General features: G+C 37.1%; 1 protein-coding gene across 3 annotated transcripts in view; it reads right to left on the bottom strand.

The window, feature by feature from the left end:
- Positions 1–801: 801 nt before the first annotated feature.
- KIF5B (kinesin family member 5B) overlaps positions 802–25,576 on the bottom strand; it is a 37,494-nt gene continuing 12,719 nt past the window's right edge. The window contains exons 8-27 of one of the 3 annotated variants that reach the window (XM_044424743.1): positions 24,601–24,725; positions 24,228–24,332; positions 23,752–23,897; positions 21,481–21,629; positions 20,936–21,129; positions 19,495–19,563; positions 18,754–18,960; positions 14,311–14,454; positions 11,527–11,715; positions 10,888–11,011; positions 10,013–10,074; positions 9,796–9,905; positions 9,036–9,137; positions 7,487–7,547; positions 7,329–7,400; positions 7,138–7,242; positions 5,745–5,961; positions 3,774–3,925; positions 3,135–3,144; positions 802–2,425 (exon numbers count right to left, since the gene is read on the bottom strand). In XM_044424743.1, coding sequence (XP_044280678.1) covers positions 3,789–3,925; positions 5,745–5,961; positions 7,138–7,242; positions 7,329–7,400; positions 7,487–7,547; positions 9,036–9,137; positions 9,796–9,905; positions 10,013–10,074; positions 10,888–11,011; positions 11,527–11,715; positions 14,311–14,454; positions 18,754–18,960; positions 19,495–19,563; positions 20,936–21,129; positions 21,481–21,629; positions 23,752–23,897; positions 24,228–24,332; positions 24,601–24,725 — 2,318 coding nt within the window. In that variant the 3' untranslated portion in view covers positions 802–2,425; positions 3,135–3,144; positions 3,774–3,788. Of the gene's footprint in view, positions 3,145–3,773; positions 3,926–5,744; positions 5,962–7,137; positions 7,243–7,328; positions 7,401–7,486; positions 7,548–9,035; positions 9,138–9,795; positions 9,906–10,012; positions 10,075–10,887; positions 11,012–11,526; positions 11,716–14,310; positions 14,455–18,753; positions 18,961–19,494; positions 19,564–20,935; positions 21,130–21,480; positions 21,630–23,751; positions 23,898–24,227; positions 24,333–24,600; positions 24,726–25,576 lie in introns of all 3 variants that reach the window. The other 2 variants (XM_044424742.1, XM_044424744.1) reach the window with 2 other exon arrangements.

The following is a 25,576-nucleotide window of genomic DNA, read 5'->3' as shown; positions in this document are numbered from 1 at the left end:
CTTCCCAAAAGTTATTACTTCTAAGTCTTGGGCTGAGTTTTTAATTACTGCACAAATCAAAGAAATTAAGTCAATGCAATAAAAATGTAGGACTCTTAAATGCCAGGATTATAATACTTCACCCCCAAACATGGTTACAGACTGGTTCGCACATGTTCTGGATATGTACTTTACATGATTTGGGATCTTGTTGCAGGCTTACATCCCTGAATACAGTGTGCACAGATCATTTTCTAGGAAAGGCCTGTGCATATATATTCATATTTTTAGTGTATAATTTTTGTATGATTTTGTATGTTTTTTTGTTGTGAGCCGCCCCAAGGCTTTGCTGCGATGAGGGCAGCATAGAAATGTTTTACATAATAAATAAAATATTATCATGCAATGCTCATGCCACCTGTTTACCATGTATATTTGGCATGTATTCATCTATAAATATATACACATTAACCTTCATCCTACTCGTTAAGTGTACATAGTGAACTACTTCCTAGAGAGGCTGTGAGCTCTCCCACATGAGACATTCAAAAAAAGAAACTGGACAGGAATCTGAGTGTGCTCATGTAAACTGGGTGTCCTGAAACACCAGGGGGATGGACCTGATGGCCTTCATGACCCCTTCAAACTCTACTGTTCTATGAACTGGTCCTTAATGGGCACAATACATGTTGACTGATGAAGGGGCCCTTCTAGAACTCATGTTTATCAAAATATTGCTCACACTGAATGCAGCTAAGTGAAATCTATGTAGACATGCTGCTACAAAATGATGCTACATTAAAATGTTACACATGTCTCAAGGAAGTTCACTAAAGTTGAAAGTTTTTATTTAAAACACAAAAACATTTACAGCATGCAGGTAGTTAACTATGTGGCATCTTCTCCAAGCCATTCATTCTTCAATGCATCCTCATGCATTGAGAATAAACTACTGTGTTCACAGACCAAGTTTTGTCCTTTTATGACTAAATTAGAGTTAATTTTTGATCAGTACTAGTATGCCAATAATTTAATTGAACTTCTTTCATGTCACTCAATTCCTAGCCTAAACAATTTCTTAAAAAATGACGTGGATGAATAAAAGACTCAAAGACCACAAATGCAAACAGCAATGCATTTAGAATTCTGTTGCAAATTTACAAAACCAGAAGTTGTCCTGTCCATGTAACCTAGCATAGGTGATCCAGTAACCTAAATAGAGTCCTTTCTACCGTCTAAGTTGCGGTTCTTTGTAAACGTCATAATATGTTAAAATAAAATAAAAACTTGGGTATAAAAAGGATGTACATTTTGAGCTACATGCTAGTTACAGTTTATTTAACCGCTTAATTACACAGCCATGTCAGCACCAAAACCCGTGATACATTACTTACAGGAAACTACCATAAACAGCCATGAGAAAATATCCTGCTTCATTTGAGCATATTGCCAGGAAACCAGAGTTTAACTGTGTAAACTGAATCGGGACTGAAACAAAATGGTTACTGCTGAGAAATTGACATAGCCCATTACAACCAAGAACAGATACAAATATTTTTAAATATTCTTTTCTCTTTGTAAAAGTCCCTCTTAAGTACAGAATCATTCATCTGAAGTTTGGAGTGTTTAATTCAAGCACAAAAAGAACAAATCGCTGTTATGACAATTCCAAACTAGCAAGGGTCTGGCTGATAAAAAATACAGCCTCTAAAAGCTAGAATAAAAAAAAGACAAAAATCAGAAGTTAAGGAATAGAAAAAAGACTACTTTTTCTATTACTAAGCTCCATCATAATACAAATACTTCCATTTGTAAAAAAGTTAAAGTTCTACAGAAAACCTCCACCCCACCCCCAAGTGCCTGTGAATGTATTGTAGTAAGATACAGAACTGGCATTAATTTACTATGGAAAAGCAGCTCTTCAGAACATCTCCACTGTTGCAAAATTTCTTCTTTTGTCTCCTACTGTATTGAGAAAGCCTTGTTAACCTTTAGAACATACCAAGCAGAAACCCTCTGTCAAAGATATTATTTGAACTTCCATAGCCTGTAGATACAAGTGCTTTTTTGTAGGACAAAACTCACAAGATTTAAAAACCAAAAATGAAGGGCAGTTAAGATGCCTGAATAGTATCTCATGTTACACGTGTTTACAGACCTCCAAATTTACAAGTAAGTTACAGTACAGTTTTGGTGTAGCACAATGTTCGTATCCATCTGACCTTTCTGGCTACATTAAACCCCCACTTTGTCTTCTTTATTCATTCACTTGTTTTATTTACTCAATTAGTTTACCTTAAACTTTTAGGTTAAATGTGTAGTATAACAAAGAATGCTACAAGGTCCCGATTTCTCACTACAACAGTTAACCAAATTGATATAGTTCTGGTGACCACTTACAGGCTCCTCAAGATGAAGCAGAATGTTTTCAGCTCATCATGCCATTCTGTGTATAATCAGAAACAGGACAGATGAAAGTCATTGCCAAGTCTTTCCATGTAAACTTACATTTACTACTTGCTATACAGTATTAACTCATTAACCTGGTAACAGATTGATTTAATCAAACAGTTAAATAGCCTTGCCAAAACATACATGTTTAGTTCCATGTTTGAGACTTCAGTGCCTGAAGAGAGTCATAAGCACAACTCAGTAATTGCATACTGTACAAATAATTTTAGTCTTATACTCTATACAGCCATGTAGGCAAACTTAATGTACAGTGCTGCTCTAATTCAAGAGTGGGTCAAGTAGTGTTATTAAAAGTGGTAAAATTAAAACTTACTTCAACATTGTTCCACATTCCCTAAGACCATTAAATATACATAAATTAAGCTAGGAAATTTTAACTAAGGTGTTGCTTAACATACATTCAACTTGGCACAGTGCAGACTAAATTTAAGACGTGAAAGACAGATCATGTAATGAGAGCTACATTTGAAATTACACGTCAATTTTCCAAGAAGAACAAGATCTTTCCTAGTTTTGTTGGGAATCAATTAGCCAAATTAGTCAGAATAAGGAGAGCTGTACAGACCAGTATAATTTATACAGTTTTCAAAAAATAATCCTACAGTCCCCAGGGAAAGACAGAAATCACTGCCACGGAATGACTCTCATTGCGCGATATCCAATCCTCTTCATGCTGCATGTACCTTTCAGCATCTAGAAACAGCCAAAGAAACTTATGCATAGACAGAAAAAAACCTTTAACATTCTTTACAATAACAAATTTTAACATTTACACTATTTACAGTCTAAGTTTGCCCTATGATTTCAGCAGAGATCATATCAGAGCTAGTACCAAAGCAATTATACAATGATACTGCTATTATTCCACACTAAGCACTGACTTGTATAGAAATCTCTCTCTCTCTCTCTCTCTCTCACACACACACAGATTCTGTCTGTCTCTCTACAGCATGTACACAAACTTGCTTGCATCTCAGTTTCTATAAAAGCTGTCAATTGAAAGCCTTAATCTTATGCTTAATGTTGCTTCTACGTGGTCCAAATAACAAGTTTAATCCTGTCAGATCAGTCACTGTATTGATGCTATGATAAGCTATAGCCACCACACAGAAAAGGTCAACCCAAGAAATCTACTCTAAATCTGTTTAGTCCTGAATGAATTAAAATTTAACTTAGTCCATTTGTTTAAATGTTGATGTTCCCCTTCTGTGTATTTGAGTAAATATTCAAATAAGGAGTCATGTTCTGTATTTTCCTAGTAAATACCAAAATCATAAGCTAAAGACAGCAAGCTTAACAGAATAAGTAAGTAAAGAACCAACCTTGATAGTGTAAATCTATGCTTTCTCCTGCCGTGATCCACCTCCACGAAGGGCAACCGGCTGGCTGTTCTGAGTAAAAGCACCTCCCCCACGAATTGCACTTGGATGAGTTGGAGAAGCTGCTGGATGTTGACCGGGACGAATAGGCTTAGCTGAATAAACACAATCATGAAAGGTGAATCAAGGCCATGTGGAGTATTAGGATTTATACTTAAAATCACACTTAATATGGGAGTAATAATAGACCTTAAGATCTAGGGAAGTACTGTGATGTATTTTTACTGAATAGGGTTACTATTCACTATTACAAACCCTTTAGCTGTTCTGTTTTAATTATCTGTGCAGGGTTGGGATTTAACAGCTAACCTGCCTATTCCTGCGGAAATAACATGAAAAAGGAACAGCACAGCTGAAATGTTTGTAGAAGTGACTCATCATACACATGTTCAAATTACTCATAGCCCTGTAGTACTTTAGACTATAACGGAAGAAGTTTTGTGGACTACAGTTACTTCACAGGACAAAAACCTTATCACATAATGAATGCTAATTTTTAACATGCCACAGCACTATTAGTTGTTCTTACTGTTAATGGTGTGTTTATGACTTTATATCATTGTATGCTTCTGTGCAAGAAAATTTCTAAAATAAAGGGATACATTTATTCTTTAAAACTTTGATAATCAAAGCCAAACTACTATGAAATTCAAGCACTCTGTAGCACTCAAGTCATTGTTTTAACATAAAATCACAAATACAACATCAAAACAAACCCCGATTCTCTGCCAAGATACCTATTGCCTAATTTTATGACAATTCAAACTACTAATTTCATGGTTGTGCATTCCTATAATGAACTCAAATCTGCTCCAGCTGGACTGTCGCCTTCTTTTAATAAGGGCACCAAACACTGATTGTTCTGTGAGAAGAATCCTGAGAACTTGTTTTGCTATGGTTTCATTGTGATTTTATTAATGACTTTGATTTTATTTCCAGGTTAGGAATTGTGTTCTGAAACAAGGTATATTGGTACAAAAAGGTAAGAAGTGTTAGAGGCAGAATTATTCCTCTGGCAAATGAAGATCACCTTTTGGCACAGGGAACAGGGATCCAGGGGAGCCTCCCCATCAAGGGAAGCGGCTGGAGTGGCAATTCTACAGCCTTTTTACTACTTCCTCACACTGTTCTGGAAGAAGCCCCACCCCAACCTTGCAGAGCAGATTGTCAGGGGCATATTAAACTCCTCCAGGAGAGGTAAGATTCACAAAAATCACCTCCATATATAGCATCAACATTTCTTGCACAGTAAATCTTACAAAATGTTTCACTGTTAAATGTGTATGTGTTGCTAAATAATCTAAATCCATAAACTGCACTGTTTCAGTAACGAATGCCCTAATAAAGACAGCAATCGGGCATTCTCCATTGTGCCTGGTTACAGATACATCTAAACACTCTGCTTCCTCTAAGCAGCTACTGAGATCAGACAAAGAAATGGCAAGCAGCTCTTCCCTTGTGCTTAGACTGAGCTCCATGACCTGCTAAATTACTACTGCTGAGTTTTATAACTACAGATTTAGTACTCAAGTTTGTTTTTTTTCCTTCTCCCTCCCAACTCCTCCTCCTTATACACTGTGCCTTTTATATGGTAAAGTTGCAGCCTTATTTCTAAATTTTGATAAGTCTCTCTGGAGGATAAGTGGAATAAAATGCTTTAAATGTACAAAATACAGAACGTACTACTGCAGACAACAGAAAGCATTCTGCAACCATTTTTAACTTGCCCATCCAATTTTTTTCAAGACAACTTCAAGTTCTCAATTGACTTTCACGTTATGAATTTATGGACATGCTATCCATCTCCCACCATTTTGAAAACCAGGTACACCAACCTAGTGATCAAGAAATGGACAACAAGAAGCAAATATATACCACATCGGCAGTTACTAATGCTTCACTTGCTCTACTAACCAATCTGTGCAGAATGTGCCTTTCTGATCATATTCTTTGATCTCACAGCCTCCTTAATACGATCTACTTCTTGCTGATATCGCCTGCGATCACGGGACGCATTCTCTTTGGCTTCTTTCAATGCTGATTCCAAAGCTTTAACTCTCTCTGCTGTGGCTCTAAGCCGCTTTTCCAGTTTTGGAAGTTCACAGCGAAGATCCGCATTGTCACGTACCAGCTGGAAAAATATACCAATATATATATATAAATATATGTCTTTCATTTCACAAAGAAATCTTATTCATATCTTGTGTCTATTCAGTATAACCTTGCCTAACTGTAATATCCATATTTTGGAAGATAACTATGGCATACAATAAGAAAATTTCCAGTCACTGCTATCATGTTGTGTTCATAATCAGAATACAATGCATAGCCACAGTTGGACAGGGAGGCCTGTGGGCTGTCTACTCTTCCTCTGGAGCAGCAGTGGCAAGGTCTGTGACACATGCAGTATGGTAGCAGCACAAGCCCTGGCATCTGCTGAAGAACTAACGTAGCAGGGAGGTTCCTCTTCAGCTCAGCAGCTGCCCTGGGGATTCCTCCTTGCCACCAGATCTTCAACCTAGTTCCATGGTTTGCTCTTCTCTGCTGAGTTCCTTTAACTCTCCAACTCTTCTGTCATCGCTGCTGCCTTCTTTTTTGTTTGGATTGCTCTCATAGTGCACAGGAAAGCCTCCAAAGTCTTCTCCCACAACAAGGCGGGAGGAATACCTGGAGTATTGCAGGGCCCTGCCTCCTCTAGGAAGTTCAGTTTGAGCCTGCTTTCCCCGCCCTAAAAATGAGGCTTTCCCAGAGCTAGTTGTATTTGTGGGAGAATTTGAGAAAGATTTATGTTTTCATCTAAATTACAGATAAACCCACCTTACCCACTCTCAGGACCTGAAAAATAAATTATGAAAACTCTGAACAGCATTTTTCATGAGCACAGATTCAAAGCTAAGTTCATGGTCTTCTTCAGTGGCCACTGCCTGAAGCACAGTGGAAATAAACTTTCCTTAAAATGAGTATTAAAGTTTTCCATATCATGATAATCCTTGAATTTAAAATGTACACATACACACACACGCGTGCAGAATCGAGTTGCCACAACATTCTTTTGTCATTCACTATTTGTTCTGTTCTGTATCCATGAGAGCAACTGTAATAGGGCAGTGACACATTTTATCAAATAAATAAAGTTTAAGTTTTACCTATTAATACTTCAACTAAAAAACTGACTCTTATTTCAGAATTTCTTATAGCAATTCAGGGAGACAAACTCATAAATCAAAGAACTAAGCTTTGATAAAAGTGATAGTCAAAAAGCTTTTAGTCATGGAAACAGCAGAGATGCAAGAATATTGCATGTTACCTGTTTGTGGACTTTTGTGAGTTGTTCAAGATTATTCTCAAGAAAAGAAATCTTCTGCTTTTGAGCAGCACTGCCACCAGTGTCATCGGAGTCAATTTCTGCACTCTGTGGTAAGATGATATGAACCTAAGTTTAGATTCCTAAGGTATGAAAATCATGGCTGTGAAATAAAGAACTGTATTTATTATTACCTTCTTAACTCTGGTGGCCAAATCTTGAACAAACAGTTTTCGAAGATTGTGCAGGGTTTGAAGTTCTTTGGCCTAACAACAGAAAAAAATGATTTAACAAGTATTCTTAACTGAGAAATACAGTAACAAGAAAGATGCTTTTTGGATAGATAACTTACCACAGTTTCTTCTAAACCTTTCAAATCTTGTCTTGCTTGTTCTCTTCTATCTTGCATAACCCTTAAGTTAATAAGAGTGACAAAAAATTAAAAGTTTTCTCAACTACTTTTCTTCCAGTCTCTCACCCAATTTAAATCAAGTAGCTTAGAATAATGTAAAACTTAAAAAGTGAAAGTATGATGCACATTCTTAGTGCAGCTGTTACCACACTGAAAATCAGTACAATTAAAGTTGATGGAATAAAGTAGTCCTTGCCCACATTCTAAAGCTCAAAGTATTGGGCTGAAGCCAGCCTCCTGGGAGAAAATTTCCTAATACTTTTGAGGTCACAACCAAGAGAGTGTTACGGTAACCCAAGGTATTCAGAATATGATGTAAGAATGCACAAAAGGTCAGGCAATAAACACTACAACAGCACATCTGGAAATTGCTTGTAAAGTAATTTGTCAAAAATAGAAGAGTAAATTTTAAAAGACCAAAAACCCTGCCAGCACATAGGGAAAAGCCAGGCGATGTGTTGGTACCACTCATCACCAGCCAGCCTCCTCCATCTCATAGCAATGTGCTGGGCAGGTGGGAAGGAAGGATGTTTCATATTTTTATAGAACATGAATAAAAATAATGCATCTAATTTAGTGGCAGGGCAAAGCATTCTAACAGGATGCACCTGAACAGACATGCAGGGCTATTATTTGAGGGGTAGCTACAAGGGAAGATAAAGGGACTCTTGAACATTATTTGGTGAAAAATGACTGTATATAAACATTACACTAGTAGAGAACAAATATCTGATGTCCTTCCTTTGTGATTTCCTTTGATTTTATGACTTAAAACATTGAAGAATTCAGAGAGTATTACACCTACACCTTTATTTACACATAATAGGGTAAGTTATAAAACGAAACTGAAGACTGTAAATTGAGAATGTTATGAACCCATACTGTAAGCTATCAAGTAACTTGGATAAGATTCTTCTAGTCAGAAATGTTTTCAAGAAAACTGAAATAACATTTTAAGTAGTGTGCTTTGAACCTCCAAGTATGTCAGTATTTTTAACATAACTCATTCTTTCCTGTCTAGTCCCTCATTGCAATATTTTTCAAAATCCAATTCAGTCTCTAACAGTTCTTGGGCTTTTTAAAGCAGCACACATGATCACATTAATTTGGAAACACTTATTATAACACAAGAAGTTATTCTGTTACCCACATGTAGATATTATAGGATAGATTAAGTGTGTGAATTCATTGCTTAAAACATTAACTCAGAATGAACACTGTTTCCACATATCGCTGATATGCCCCGACAGATTATTTCTATTTTTGCTGCTGCTTATGATTATTACAGTGAGGAACCAAGAAAGCTTAGGAAGCTCTATTTTAGCCTCACAACAACTCTGTGAAGTAGGCTAGTCTGAGAGTAAATAACTGGCCTAAAGTCACCCAGTAAGTTTCATGGCCAAGTGGGGGCTAGAACTCAGATCTCACAGGTCTCCGGGACAACACTCCAACCACCCCAGGACAGTGGCACTACTTCGTTTTAACTTACGTAAGTTCATGCAGTTTTCTGCTTTTCTCTTGATCTGTAGCTTTCAGCTTATCATGCTCAATTCTCAGTCGTTCCTGCTCAAGCATCATCTTCTGATTTTGACTGAACATTAAATAAAAAAGATAAAGCAAAAAACTTCCACAAAAACCAACACTTCCCCATCTTGTGATACATGGCACTAGTCACTGAAATAGGCCTGTTGAGCTGGCTCCTTTTATGCCAATAACCAAGATCAGAATCTGCACACTACATAGAATTATTAAAAATATAAATGTTAGACTGAACTATATAACTTTAGAATTGATTATCAATCTAGACTTGAACTGGAAGGGCAGTCAAATTCAGCAAGACTCAAAAATAAACTCCTATATAGAATAAGTCAATTTTGAACTGAGTGCCTCCATTTTATTTCAGTGATAACAACATTAAGCTCTATTTCATTAGGAAAAAATGTTTCAAAGTAAGTCTTAAATCCTGGTGAACAGATACAGAAAGAATATCTGTGTGAGATCTGTCCTGCACTGCACCTGTGTGAATACAGATAGGATTTTACTACCTGCTACAAAAAGACTGAAGAGTTTAAGCATATAAAAGTAAAACACTTATTTAAGGAAAGATTTAGAAGGCAAGCTTATACATTTCTATTCAGGCAGAAGCACTATTGATTTTAGTGCGACTTAAGTCCAGGTAAGTGATTACAGGATTCAAGCCTTAAGTTTATAATGCTATTCCCAACCCTCCCATAATTTGCAAAACTTACTCTTGCAGATCAGTAATTAGTTTTTCCTTTGCTTCAACCTCATCTCTCAGGCTGCTAATCTGCTTCTGATGAGTCTCTCGGTGACTCTGAATCTGCTGCTCAACAGCTTGCTAAACAACAACAACAACAACAAATCTTATTATTTTACATCATTACAGAAATTACATTTTTAAACAGCTGATTTTAAGTAATTAGAACACACTAAAAATGTATTTACCTTCACTTCATTTGCAGTCTGAACCTTGTTTAAATGCTCCTTCTCCATTTCATGAACTTTTTCTAATGGGGAAAAAAGCTTTTAGCTAAAGGATCATACATGTTTTTGTGAACTCACAACTGCAATTGCTGAAAGATCATAGCATGCCATTCCAACAAATATGCCCCTTAGAAAAATAGTATAAAAATCCTACAAGATCACACCAGAATCTCATCTTGAGGATACTGTTTCCAACTATGACTACCAGATACACCCTTGTGGGTTTTGCAGAGGTAAGTCTATGTGTATATAAAGAGTGGGGTTTGCACAATATGTTAATACCCCTGGGAATTTTAACTATGCATTGTGGTTAAAATTTCTCTGTGCCTGACAGATATGAAGCACAACAAGACTTGTATGTTCTCTCCACCCAGTCTTTCTGCAGTATCCCAGAAGACACTGCAGAAGCCCTGAGATGTCCTCTGGTCCATGACAAGCATTGGCCACAGCTTGAATTTTTGAAAAAACTTGTGTTATCCACAGAGCAAAAATTAGGGCAGCCCAGGGCCACCTGAGCACTTCCCAAAGCTTCCAGAAGATTCTGCTGCAAATAGTGCTTTAAAAGAAAATCTGAAAAAATAGGAACAATGAGCTACAAAGTTGCAAAATACCACTGACACTTGCCTATACCAACACAGGAAACACAAACTCCAACTTTGTAACCCACTGCTAACTATTCTAAACTGTTTTTTAAGGCATGTGCATGTGTGAAAGGCCAATTGAGCAGAATCCTCAGTGTGTGTTGGGGATGTGCATGCAGCCTTACTTTAATTATATTACTTTATATATTTTATTCATATTTCTAACTACCGCACAAGTAACAAGTATAAAGTAACTCATACTTTGTGCTCGAAGCTCCACAAGCTCATCATTAAGGGAATCCACTGATTCTTCAAGCTGTCGTTTCTTCTGTTCCACATTCTGAAGATACTCTGTAAGTGACTTGATCTTGGCTTCATGCTTCCAGGATAAAAATAGGATAAATATCACAATGTAACATATAAACAAATTCAGCAAAATGCAAGACTGGACAAGTTTCAACAGGAATACATTCTACTGTATTCATCAACAATTCACCAAAATACTTCATTGTTCTACAAAGCTATTGTTGGCGTACACTTTTCACTCTGTGGTGTACAAAGCAAAATAATTTGTGGCGATAAGACTTCTGCAAAATAATGGTATTTAGTTAGTGTTCTCTCTCTTCTTCAGCTTTTAGTGGTATAGGACTGAAAACTGCCCTGACATATTGTGAAGGGCAGGATACAAAGCTTTAAATAAATACAACTGGAGAGGGAAAATGGAATGGAATTACTGGAGTTCTGTACAGCAGCACTCCACTCTGCAACATATTATTACAGGTGTCACTTGTATTAATTTTTAAACTACAATTACCTATGTATGATAAAACAAACTGCTAACTCTGGAATCAGGAGGCAGAAATAACTTAATTGACAAAGCCAAACCACATTCACCTGTGAGATACGAAGCTGACAGGCTGCCAATTCTTTTTCATTTTCTTCCATTTTCTTATTGCTTTCTGTTTGTGTACTTTCTAATTGCTTGCATCTTTTCACCATAGTTTTCACTTCAGATTTCATTTTACTAATATACAGTCGGGCAACTGTGAATTCCTCATCTATCATGCCAGTTCCTTCTGGTTGCTGAGAAGGAAGAACTACTGTTTAGTTCCAAACATCTGAAATGTTAGCAAATGATCTACAACAGTTTAACAGACAAGGTATTTCTATCCTGTTAATCTGCATGGTACACGACTTAATTGTATAAAGAGATTTGATATTGTGACAAAATCAGAGCTGATTTGATTTTAAATCAAATTGATTTAGATCACTAGTCAGTAAGATTGGATTTAAATCATGGTTTAATATGCAATTTGCACACATGCCTGCATTACCTGTAGGTAGAGGAACTTTATCTACAGGAACTAAGATAATACAGGAACTGTATTACCTGTAGATAAGAGGAACTAATAACTTTAAAATATTCCCAAACTGAGTCTCTTTTACAGCCTGCTGCCATTATAAGTTTTCTCCTCCAGGGAAAGAATCACATGGTAAACTTCAGACTATACACACAAAAAACCCAAGACTTGTAGCATATTCTGTTCAAAAGCTTTCACTTTCATTTTTACTGCTTGCCCCGCCTTAGCTTCTTGAACAGATCTATTCCACATCCAACAATCTTCTGCTATTCACTGAATTTTTAAAAAATTCATATTTAAGAAGTAAGAGGTTGCTTCTGTGTACACAGATTTACAAGGGGACAATGGGATTAAGGATTTTTCTCAAATCTGTATGTTTATTTTATAACATTTTTGCTAAGAAAAGGAGCCATGTGACACAAATTCAGTTTTGGGAACTGTAAAAACCAAGCACCAGTGATATTCTAGATGTAAAAAATTCCCAATAATCTGACAGAAACCTCTGGAAGAGCATGACATTGTGAATGGATTAATGGAATGCATTTATCAAAAATTTAAAATAGTGAATGAATATACAGCCTCATGCTACATAATTTAAAAACTAATCCTTATTTCATGATAAATAACCTTTGGACTGTAATGTAATTTAAATAGAAAAATATCTTTAGATAGATTTTTCATCAAAAACATTCTATTTTTTAAAAAATCCAATTTAAATTTTTAAAATCAGATTTAAATAAAAAATCATCTGATTTGAATTTAAAAATCCATTGATTTTTATGCACCTTAGACAAAATTATGTGGACCACCTGCGCTGCAAAATTATCTTCCAATCTGTGTAAGCCAGATCACATTTGAGAAACGATCAGATTAATTCAAGGAGGATTGAAAAGCCTCCTTGAACTTTATGGACTGATTCACATGTAACTACTCTGTACTACCACCACCACTTTGCATATGCAATCTGTCCCAACCTAGGCAGTATAAAACAGAGAGTTAAACTAGGCAAAACTTGAATACTTGCCTCATCAATGTCTCATGTCAAAATGCAGCAAGCAACATGCATGGATATTGACAAAGTCAGGATGCAAAAAGGTTCATAAGAATGGGTGGTGACTACACCTCCCCCTTTTAGATATAATCCTCTAATCCCAAAATTTCAGTCCCTCTTCACACTTCCCTATCCTCTAAATTAAGTTGCTTTTACCCACACTGTTAACATACAGGGACACTTTAAGGAATACCAATGCAGCATAGCGGTTATAAGTTTGGACTAGGGATGTGCAAGATCTAAGTTCTAACCATGGGGCTTGATGGGTGACTTTGGGGGAGCCAAACACTCTAAGCCTAACCTACTTCACAAGGTTGTCATCATGATAGAATGGAGGGAAAGTGTTGTGAGGTGTCAGCTCACAGTCGTAAATGACCCAAACTTATGCCGGCAATAAAACTAAAGTCTTTTATTGCTCCTTTTCTACAAGATTTACGATGCTACGAATAAGCTCTACTGCAATGACCTTTACAAGTTAGTTGCTGTCTTCTTAGTGACGTCCCTCAGGGAACCTACATGGGATTAGCTTTCTTTGCCCCACCTTTCCCCCCTGAGGTGGGACAAAGCCTCCTTTTGTTCCAATCAGCGTAAGCTAGTAAGCTATGTCTAATAGTCGCGCGAGACAAATCTATCCCGCCTCCTGCGTCTTCTGTATCTTGTTCAGGAGACTCAGCGTCGGGAGGAAGGGGGGTATCCTGCCCACGCTGTTCAAGGGCAGAACTTTAGTGTCTTTTCCCTCGGGGCCCTCGTGGTCGGACAGAGGCTTGGCTGTTTGTCCAAGGGGTAAAGGGTCAGGATGAGGGATGGCTACCTGTTCAGCTACTCCCAAGCCAGGTTGTGGAAGGGTCACTTGGCCACAGGGCCTCAAGTATAAGTCCTCCTGTTCTGATGTCTGATTCTCTCTTTGGGCGTTTGACCCTTCCTTGTGAGGTGCCACCTCTGTTGAGGCATCAGGCACGACAGAAAGAGAACCTTGTTAAGACAGCTTGGGGTTTTTTTTGGCAAAAGAAAGGACGACTATAAATGTAATAACAAAAATAATGTGCTCTGTTAATACTAATATAAATATACCTGTAATCAATGGTATGCACTTTTAAATTCAAAAAAGGTAATGTTTGTTTTGTTCCTTTTTAAACATGGTGATAGTGTTGTTTTTGTTTATATTGCATAATAAGAAATAATAAAGGAATATTTCTAATGCCAGGGTATGGGGAGGAAGAGAGAAATTATTCTGATGCTTCTTGATATAATTCAGCTAACACTTACCTTAACATCGTTATTTCCTACAGCAATTCCTATTTCTGCAAGATCTTTTAGCAGAGATGCCATCATTTCTGTTGCCCTTTTTTTCTGGTGATTGGTCATTTCTTTAAGTTTCTGAAGTTCTGCATCTATACTAGCTAATGTTATCTGGAAAAAAATCAAGATGCAAGAAATTATATATATATATATAGTTATCCAACCAGTACTTTCAGCAGCCAGTCAGCTAAGACATCTAACAGACTCCCAAGAACCACAACCATTTCTGAAGTTGCTATCCCTTGCTGGCTGAAGTATGTGCTTAGCAGAATTGTTTTCTTCTTACAAATAAATGTTTTCTATAGTGTAACCCAAAGGAGGATGCCCCAGATGCACTGTCCAAAGCATGCAACAGCAAGGAAAGCCTTGCAAGAAGTCTCATGTAGAAGAGCCAGGAAGGATGCACTCCACTGCAGATATGCCAGACTTCCACCTGACCTGTGCTACTGCTGAGCCAAGACACTAGAGAGTGGGCACTGGGGGGAGGGGGGACCAAGTTCCATCCTGCCGCCCTTCCCAACCTCCTCTTTGTTTAGAGTATCGTCTGCTCCCATCTTCTGCCATGAAGAGAGGACATGACACATCCAGGTCCAATAGCTTTCCCCACCCAAGCCTTGCCACAGCATGGGGGCATGTACCTGAGGCCCAATTTCGTCTCACTGCTCAAACAACTTCTGGGCTCCAAGGACTCATGTCCCTGAAGCCCAAATCCCACCCCTCTAGTTTGCGCTTATCAGCTGGAGCAGCAGAGGCAAGCTGAGGCAAGCCCTCACAAGGTTGCCAACCCAACCTGTTCTGAGGACAGGATAGGATAGTGGCCTTGGGAAAGCTTACTGTAATCATGCCCCTGCCATCGCTGGGACTGGGGTGGTAACGAGGGGCTCTGCATAGCAAGAGAACCACATGTTGGACCACCCTGGTCTACAGTTATATTAATTCTCTAAAAGAGATGTAGGCTTTGCCTTTTACGCAATTACTTGCATTTTCTCTTGAGAGAAAATGACTCGCTAAATGTTAGGAACCTTGCTAAATCAGTTGTACCAAAATGAAACTCTAATGGCATTTGAAATGAACACAGGGGTGACTATTAAATTTTAGAGAGCGTGAGGGGGCATGCTTTCTTAAAAATGCATGTGAAATTCTACTGAACAATGAAGTAGCAGCTGGTTAGATTTTGTGTAACATCAATTCAAACTGTTAGCTTCTTAAACTGACACCACTTACTGAAGTTAAAATGAGTAGTTCAGCTAACTCTGAAAATATCAAAGTGAAAGGGCTGTTTACTAACACCCCTTACTAAAAGAGAATCAGGGAGTCGAACAGTTCAGATTTTGACCCTTTGCAGCACAAGGGAAGAGGGCATTAGACTCAATGAATTCAAAACTGGGGTGGCCCCCACTGCAATTGCTTTTAAAGAAAAATATTTGGAAGCTTCAGACATTATGGCTAATGAGGCAGCATAAAAATTGAGCAAGTCCCAGCTTTGGAATTTGCTCCCATGGCACTTTATTCTTTCCACACCAGGTCAAAAACTTTTTATTTTCTCAGTACTTTAAGGGTTGATGGGTTTTTAAACTGGAACTTTATCTTTATTCTACACATTTTAATCCTACTGTTATCGATGTGTGAGCCAGCTTGAGACCCATTTCAGGTAAAGATTGGGTAAAAATGTTTTAAATAAAATAAAATTCAAATAATTAAATAAATATTAATTTCAATTTAAGGCTTGTAAGGCCATTTTTCAAGATCTAAACCTCTCAAGACTGCTTACTGAACAAAAGGCAGAGTTTACAATAATTTCATAATTCCAATAATATAGTGCAATATAAGACAACAGAAGTACAAAAAAGTGAAGGCAACCCATTAGCCAAACCCTTTAACCCATCAACAAATCCTTTAACACAGTGAAACAGAACCAAATCAGTAAGAAAATAAGAGTTAAATATGGCAGGAAACATTAACAACATAATTTCAGTAAAAGACTCTTCCAGGTAATGAGTGTTCTCATGGAGAAGCTTGTTAAGAAATAAGCAGGTCTGAACTGTTAGTGAGAGAAGAAGCAAGTATGCCCATCCAAGATGTGAAGTATTTCATAAAGTGATGCCAACTGCTACAGCACTTCCCTCCTTCTGCATTTTCTGCCTGCTTATCTATGCTGCTTTAAGACAAGGTACAGGCAACCACCACTATCATTCTTCCTTGCAAATGTCAAGGATAAGTTTTGACTACATTTTCTTCAAAGCCTATGAGAAGCTAGATTCAAGTTTTAAGCAACCTAAGGACTTTGATAGCAAGTGATGCTGAATGACAGGAAATCTTTAAGCACCTCAAACACACTGTGCTTCAACTTTCATTAAGGTTCAAGTCCTTGAAGACAAATACAGAACAGCCTCCTTTTTGAAGGTGGAAATTAAAATTTTTGAGAATATAACATTTTAACAATGGCAGTTCTATTAAGGATTATATATTATGGTTGCAGAGTCCTAAACTCCCATTTCTTCTTTTCAAGCAGAAGCTATGCAGTGTTGCACTCCAAGGATTCTTGAGCTACCAGTGAAAATCGGACAAGACAGAACAAGTCTATGGCACAACACATAATTATATAGAAGACTGCAGAAGTCTCCATGCACACTTTGAAATATGATGACTCAGATCTTGCAATGCTGTTAAGCAGTTACACAAACTTGATGAAACTTAAAATGCAAGGTAAGAAAGGCATATAGCTATTGTTCAATGTTGAACTTAATACTTTTCAGCAAAGGGCAGGCAGCCAACTTTCTAAATCCTGTGTTGTGTAAGTAATAGCAGGTCGATTTTCAATAACAAATTTGTCTGTCTGAAAGCCTCATAGAATGCAAATGTAGACTTATAGTTTAAATCAGGATCTCCTAACTTGGCTTTAGTTAGAATACTACTAGTAGGAGAGAACTTAGGAGCCACTCTCTAACATAAACACTCATTCTCTGATGTAATAGTGCAAGGAACAGTCAAATTCAAAGTTTTGCAATGAATTATATGTTTAGATATGCAAACTCTAACAGACTATACATATCCAACAGCATTTTTTATATTCTCCAAGATATCTAATGACCTTTCTAGATATTCCTACATGAGGGAGTACATAGAAACAGCGTGAGTCAAAAGGGACCTCCTGGGTCATCTAGTCTGACCCCCAGCACCTGCTGGCTCCACTCATGACATACATACATAGTACATAAATTCCTACTCTTCCTGGAAAAATACTCTGTTAAACAGAAATCAAGACAGATTAAAACAGGATTAATAGCTGTGGTGAATGTGGATTTCCCCACCTGTTCTTTCTCATGGCAGCCTCTCTTATGAAAAGGCTAAAGGTTGCTTTGACCAACTAAATAAGCTACCATGAATTGTAACATGTGCAAGCAACCATTTAGAATTTTCAAGATGATGTAATCCAAAGCCAGGCTGCAGGGTTTTTAAACCGTTTAAACATACCCTGTCCCTAGTGTTATGTGATGGGTGAATATTTAATATTTGCCCAGTCTGCGGCACAGCTTATCATGGCTTAAAGATGCTACAGTGGGTCACTATATGGGTGAGAACTGAATCAGGAAGTCAGGCAATCGTGCTGAATGGGGTAGGCTACGATGAGTCGGGATTCCCTTTAAGAACATCCGAAAAGCCATGCTGGATCAGAGCAATGGTCCATCAAGCATTCTGCTCATATGGTGGCAAGCCAGCTATCCACAGAGTCCCTCAAGCAGCATGGGCAAGAGTTCTGCCTGCCAAACTCCTCAGCAACTGGTGTACACAGACATGCTGTTTTCTGATATCCCTTCCTCTCATTGAAGGCAGATGCTGGATCCTAACCCATAGGATTTTGTTAGCTTTTAATGAACTGTGACTCATAAAAGCAATCCTCTTTCTTGCAGACTGACAATATCAAATAATTTCCTGGTCAGCAGTGATCAATTGCCTTAGAGATTTCGTAAATTTCAAAACAAAGAACAATACAGCAAAGTAAGAATTAAATAAGGTGCCAAATGTATCATCTGTTGCAATTTATTTGCCTGCACAGCATTCATGTTGACTCAAATGGCAGGCCCAAACAGCACCACACTTAAGGCACTTCATAAAAATGAGTAAGAATAAATTGTCTCCAACCCAAAGTTCCTACTGCTTCAATGTACAAGGAATTTAAACCCAATTCATTAATAAGCTGTTATGTTTGCTGTTATGGATGCTGTGTTATTTGTTATTGAAGAAAACAATACCAAATGGATGGGCATACAGATTTATACAAATTTACACTAAAGACAGTTTAGTTTCCTTTCAAAAATACAATTTTGAAGAGGTTTAAAATTAATAGTTCTTCAGTTGTGTCATTTGGCAAGAAAAGACATTTACCAGTTCTTTTCCCTTATTTCTTACCGATTTCTGATTTAGTTCATCACTAAGCAGTTCATATTCCTTTGCCTTGTCTTCCACTTCCTGTGACTTTTGATCATAGTTGACAGCGAGTTCCTCAAGGGCTTGAAGCACTTCTTTTACCTCCTCTTTAGAGGCATCATTTTCAGCTTGAAGACGATTCAGTTCTGCTTGCATATTGTCTTGGTCCCGTCTGGTAGATGCTAGAAGCTACACAGAGATTTTAAGACAACTGTGTGATTACCAGAAGTTATTTCCTAAACCGCACAAGTCATGTTCTTCATTTGAGAATTCTTAAAGCAATTAACAGCTACTGCTGATTATCCTTTTATTGTCTGTTGAATAGCTAAGTATTTCCCCCAATTTTTTATATTTGGTTATATCATGCCGTAACTAGTCATTTCATGCCAAGATTCTGTAATGATGCTGGTCATTATTTTAAATCCTAAAAGGTACTAGAGTCTGTAGAGATCTACTATCAGTGATGTTCCTGAATCTACTACCTCAGTTAAACAAATAGCAACCCTTTTGAAATTAGTTGCTTAATTTAAATATATAACATTTCCCCAAAACATTTACAAATTGTAATTCATACTATTAGTATTTCACATTTTCCATACTTCCTTATCACCAGCAATATTCTCAATTCCAACATTAAGCTATGTTTCCATTTAATATCTTACCTATATAATGTGATCTTTTGTTCTGTACAAAGTAACAAAATTATAAAATAGTAAAACTCACCTCTTCCTGATCCAACATCTGCGTTTTTAGCTTTTCTACCAGCTGACTCTGTTGATTGATTTCTTCATCCTAAGTTTTAAAAGTGCACGTTCTCATTAAAAAAAATCAGTTTGTTAAAAGATTTGACCCTCCATATTAGAGACAACAGTTAAAATATTTAAAAGATCAACAAGTTCTGCATCTCAAGTTGAATTTCAGCTTGTGTTTCTTAAAACAGCAAGTCTGCAGGCCAAGCAGTAACCCCATTTTCAAAACTAAGGGACTCTACTCTGTAACACTGCATGAAGACGTTCTTCCAGATTGAGTGCTCAAGCCAACAATTCAGTATCCGAAGAAAAGCACTTCATGTTAGAAAAATCTGGATAGTTAATACAGATGGGTTGTAGGAGGAAGTCTATATGTAAATGCACTGTTATGATTAGTACCATCCTTGAAAGAAGCTCAGTTAAAATAAAATTATATTTGCCATTTATATGTAAAGTATTTTTATCCTGCTTCTCATCCAAAAAAGAATCCCAAAAAGTTCATAATCAAATTCTCACTTTAAAAAAGACCATCCCTGCCTGTACACTTACACTTTAAAAGGACACAACACATATGTGTGAGTTGGGAATGGAAGAGGAAAAATATGTCAGCAGGGCTTATGAATTGACAGGGTTATAAAAATCATACAGGCAGTATGCCACCACAAAAAAGGGATAGAATCTATAGAATGAATATTTGTGGCAATATGAAGCTTAGATGTTGACTACATATATTATGGGGAAACCTCAAAGTATCAAGTTATTGGGGATTAGTTTATCTCCTAACAGAGAGAATTGTTACACAGTATGTTTGTACAACACAGTTAAATCTATAGTGTTGATTTATGTTCTGGATATCTTGAACAAAAGGTTGATTAGGAATTTGTTTAACAGGAGCCAGAAGTGTCTTGGTTAAGCACTAGAAAAATGCAATAATTCTATCTAATAACATGTTACATAAGCATTCTACCTAATATATTTCTTTCTTTTCCTTCTTTTCTTTAGTTTTATGAACTGTATGGTTTATGTTTATTATTTACTGTTTTAATCATTATATTATTGCATTTTATAGTATTATTTATGATTGTAAGCCGTCCTGAGCCTTCTGGAAAGGGATAAAATGTTTTAAATTAATAAACAAGTGATCATTTGAAGCTTTAAAACTGCACATATGGATCAATTAAAGGACATGGTACATAAACAGCAAATTATGTTTTTGCATCCTTTTATTTCATTCTATCATTCACTATCATTTTGATTTGAACATATAATTCTTCCATTTAGAAATCACCAGAAAATGGAACTTGATATTGATAAAGCTTTATCTAAAAATGCATTTTTGTTTTTATATTATCTTGTGCTTTATGTAAACCACTTTGATATCTTGGGATGTCAGGCAATTTAAATAATTGGCCTACCTTATCATCTAGTTGTTTATACAGTTTAGCTATTTCTTCCTCACACTTCCTCCTTTCAGCATCAGTGAAATTACCAATTACTCCAATAGTAGCAGTTGGCGTATCGTTAGTAATAGTAATATCCTTATCTACTGCAAATGCTTCCAAATTGGCTTTTTCCTTGTCAAACTGTTCATCAACAGGTACCGTCTCTCCTTTAAGACAAAAATTCCAATCATATGACAACTTGATGGAAATAGTTTTATAAACTGATTCAGTATTAGGTCAGTTCAGTTGACATGATAATTTTACTGAAAGATTATTATTTACATTAACACCATTCAAGCCAGACACAAAATACCATCTACTGGATTATATCAGGAACTAAGCCTGATAATGCTACACTAAACACATCCTCAACACACACACACACACACACACCATTTCAGTAAGACCATTTAAAGCAGGCTGGAAAACTACTTCGAATTTTTAGGTGCAAGCATCATGTTAGATACCCTTACAGATTTGCATTGTAAGTATCACTGAAAACCTATGTCATCACTCACCATTACGCCACCTATTGAGCTCATTTTCAAGCCACTGAATAGTGTTCCGCAGTGTTTTGTTTCTCTCTTTTTCTCTTTCATATTTCTTCTTCCACTGTTCTGCAGTTAGTTCTACATTAACACACACTGTATTTTTGATAGTCTTGGCTCTAGAATGGCAGAATTGGAGTTACAACGTATTAGTTAAAACATTTCTTGGCTATGTTTCAAGGAAGAAGCCCTCCAAAGGCAGCATACTATAATAAAACACAATAGAATGGTATGAAATAAGACACAATAAAAACTGAGATAGTTGCAGCAAAAACAGTGATTAAAATGAGCAAAAGCAGCAAACTTTTCTGAGGAAGGCCAAGGAAAGCATGGAGGGCAGGAAGGAACCTTGTGGCACCTTACTAGCTAATGGTCATGGGATGGAAAAGAGGTCTTCCAGCACCACCTCTTACAACAACTCCTTCAAAAAGGACCAGAATTATTTTAATTCTCTATCTCCTAAGCTCAACCCAGATAAACCATCACTCATTGTTTGGAAAACTGTTAAGAGGTCCAGAGGAGCCAAGAAGTTTGCACTCCCTTCATCAATAATTGAGAGCAATAATTAACCAAAATCATGATTTTTCCAACAAAGGCCTTACCCACTGCTTTTTTCCCCATCCCCCAAGGAGGCATCAATCACCTCGGGGGGACAGTTACTCAGGCTAGGCAAATTTCTCAAGCCAAGAAGGATACAGATCTAACAACGAGCAGCAGGCCTCATTCCTTCAAACATTTAGTCCACACGCTCAGGTTGCACAAGCCAAACTCCACAGGATGACTAAATGGTATGCTAGTCCTATCCATTCCAAATTCTGCCAAATCATTCATTCATCCATTGCTTTTATATACTGTACAAAAACCACATGTGGCTCCCAAAATGTTTTACAGAAAAGCAGTACCATAAAATGTTATGATGTAAACGTTAATAATCACAATAACAATTTCATCATTAAAATAATATGTAAAAACAGTCACAAAAGGGTCATTATAAATGGATCCAGTTTCAGCCAAATCAACATGAAAGCAACCTATTCTATTTACAAAAGCTTTCCAGAATTGCTGACACCAGGTCCTTAAAGGTCTGAGTTGTTCTATCCTAAAGCCTATACCCAACAAGCCTTTAACTACCAAAAGAGGTGTACAACACGGCACAGATGCAATGGTGGTGGAAAAGTAAGATACTTTTGCCACTATCACCACCACATAACACCACAAATGGATTCTTACTTGTATTTGACTGTATTCGTTAAGAGTGTTTTACTATTTGCCTTCTAATCACCAATGCACTAATTTCATCCACCTTAGGCCCCTATACAATTCTGAGGAGCTAATATGGTTCTACAAATATGTCAAGGACATTTGAGAACAATCGTATCAATAGCATGGGTCATCTCTTAGTTCCAGCCGGTGATCAGAACCTTGACAGGTCTGCCAGCTAAGCCTACAGGACAGTTCCTCTTGACCTCAAAACTCAATCGGGATTCATCAATCTCTAGAAGTGGACCACTGAACTTGATCCCGTAAATCTGCTAATTAGATACAGGATGACTAATCAGCTCACAAGGGAATTCAATTTTTATCTGCACCAAGGACTTCAACTTTGATTTACATTTTTCTTAGTCATTAAAGCAAACCTCTGGTTGATTTTTCTTTTGCCATCCTCATTCAGCTTCAGAGACCAATGTTACACTTTCTTTCCTTGGAACTTCATATACAGTGTGGGCAAAAAGTACTGGCTGGGTCACGTTTAGTGTCTTAGGTGCTCAAAATATCCTCCATCAATGCTGCAACATTCCTGTCTCCCACACTGTGACACAAATTTTGGTTAATACCAATGTCAAGAAATGCTTCCAAGACGAACTTCTTCAATTTGTCCATTGTGTGAGGTCCATGACCCAATCAGTACTATATACCTACTTTTGGCCCACCCTGTACAGTACTCAATTCACTTTGCACATGATTGTGGAAGTTGCAGAAGCACAAGGCAGTCACTCAACAAGAAATATTAACTTTAGTGTTAGTCCCATATAGGAACAGAGAGAAAAATATTCATGAAAAGTTGTAAAAGCAATGGTCATTAGGCACAAATGTGTTTGTTGTTAAGTATGGACATGAATCATCATGATAAACTGCAGCCTGTTAGAAATGATGGAAATCCAAGATACATTGGTTTCCAGAAGAGCATACTACCAACTCTCTGGTTTGTAACTTAACCATACTCTGAAGCTTGTTACTCACCTTTGACCAAACAACAGTGTAGATTTTGTTTCAGATTCGTTGTAAGATGATGGAGAACAGCAAATTACAATTGTGGTTCTACAGTTGCCACCCAATGAATCTTGTAAGATTCTGGTCATTTTACTATCACGATATGGAACATATGTCTGCAAAAGAAAAAATGCCATTCACTTTAAAAATATAGTTATGATTACAACTCAGCTTTTGGTAAGTATTTTACAGTGAAAGATATTTAATATGTGCCCAAGCTGAAATACATGGAATACCTAGTTTAGTGTTTTCAAGCAAGGAATTCTACATGGACCCAGTTTGTACATCACTGTGGCCTGTTTGCAGGGCACCATTGGTTTGATTATCAACAGAGGCACAATTTGCCATGCTGTTCACACCTGCCTGGTAAGGTCTGTTGGAGGTGGGAAAACAACTGTATCTAAATAATTTGCAACAAATATTTTCAAAAGAAGAGGTATACTTACACTGTTTTCAGCTAAAGCAGAAATGACATTTCCAAGAGCTGACAAAGACTTGTTGATATTCTTGGCTTCATCCAGTACAGCACCTTCTGCTCCAGTTTTACTAACCTAAAAGAAGCAGTTTTAACAAGCTTCAACAAATCAATTTTTATTCCACAAACTCTGGCCTGGATCTAAATTATCTTGAATAATGAACAATTATCTTTCCTATCCCCCTTCACAATGCAACACCTTTGCTCTTCACCCCAGAAACTATTTCTGAAGGTCAAAGTGAAGGTGTACAACATCTGCAAAGATTCCATGTATCAGTAGGTCATTGGAACTGTGGATAGTTCATTCCGTTTTATTCCTTTAGCATTACAATATAAAAAATTACCTTTTCACTACCAGCCAAGTCTACAAGGTAAAGCTTTCCACTCAATTTCTGCTCCGTTTGAGTGTTTTCTTGCTTTACGTTTATGAGAAAGATGCTATGACTTCGAGAGCTATGTTCATTCATGTCTGAAACAGAAAGATGTTCGGAACTGTAGCAATATATATTGTGGAAAGAAATTTCATGCGCTAGGTATTACAAATGTCTAATTAAACTTGAAGAAGCCAAATAATGAACTTACAGAAAAGTGACATAACTTAGTCAAGTGGCACATTAACGCTGCTCAAGAGCCAAACATAGTCTGCTGACCAGACTATGATTTATTTTATATATTCGTGGCAGAAGACTTAACCAAGGAATCTAAAATAGGAATTATGTCCTGTACAAGATTGGGCAACTGGCTCCTTTTTTCCAGTACTCACCACTATTTTCTATGAGCTCCTCAGTTCCCCATTTTGGTACCACATTAAACATGTAAGATGCTAGTGCCTTCCAAGCAGAAGGGGAAAAGAACTTTTTTATTTTCATTCAGCAGTGCCTACCAGTTGAGAAGCCGGCTACAGACCAAAAAGAGTGCAACTGAGTCATTGTCTATTTCCTTCCCTTCTAAAAACAGCCCTCCCTAACAGGTACAGGGAGATCACTCCAGAAATTCAAGAGAGTTCCTATTTCATGACGGGATGAGAATCCCATCAACAGGAAAAGAACGGATGTACCAGGTTTCTCCACCTAGGAGCATCAGACTCTCCTCAGTACATTACAGAGGTTGGGTAGCAATTATATCATGGCTCTGCAACTCTAGTCCCACACATCCAACTGAAGAACTGAGTCATCACCATTAAAAAAATACAATGTTTCCCAATGGAAAAAAGGGATCATTTCACTATAAAACTGAAAACTTAGTTATAAACACTGCTTGTACAAGAACAAAAACGGTTCAGGAGGACAACTTAGGTAATTTTAAAAATTGTGAAATTAA

This window comes from Varanus komodoensis, unplaced genomic scaffold (genome assembly GCF_004798865.1).
Source record: "Varanus komodoensis strain SLA01 unplaced genomic scaffold, ASM479886v1 scaffold15, whole genome shotgun sequence".
NCBI lineage: Eukaryota > Metazoa > Chordata > Lepidosauria > Squamata > Varanidae > Varanus > Varanus komodoensis.
The sequence above is the reverse complement of the archived record's forward strand: the minus strand, read 5'-3'. Positions and strand labels throughout refer to the sequence as shown.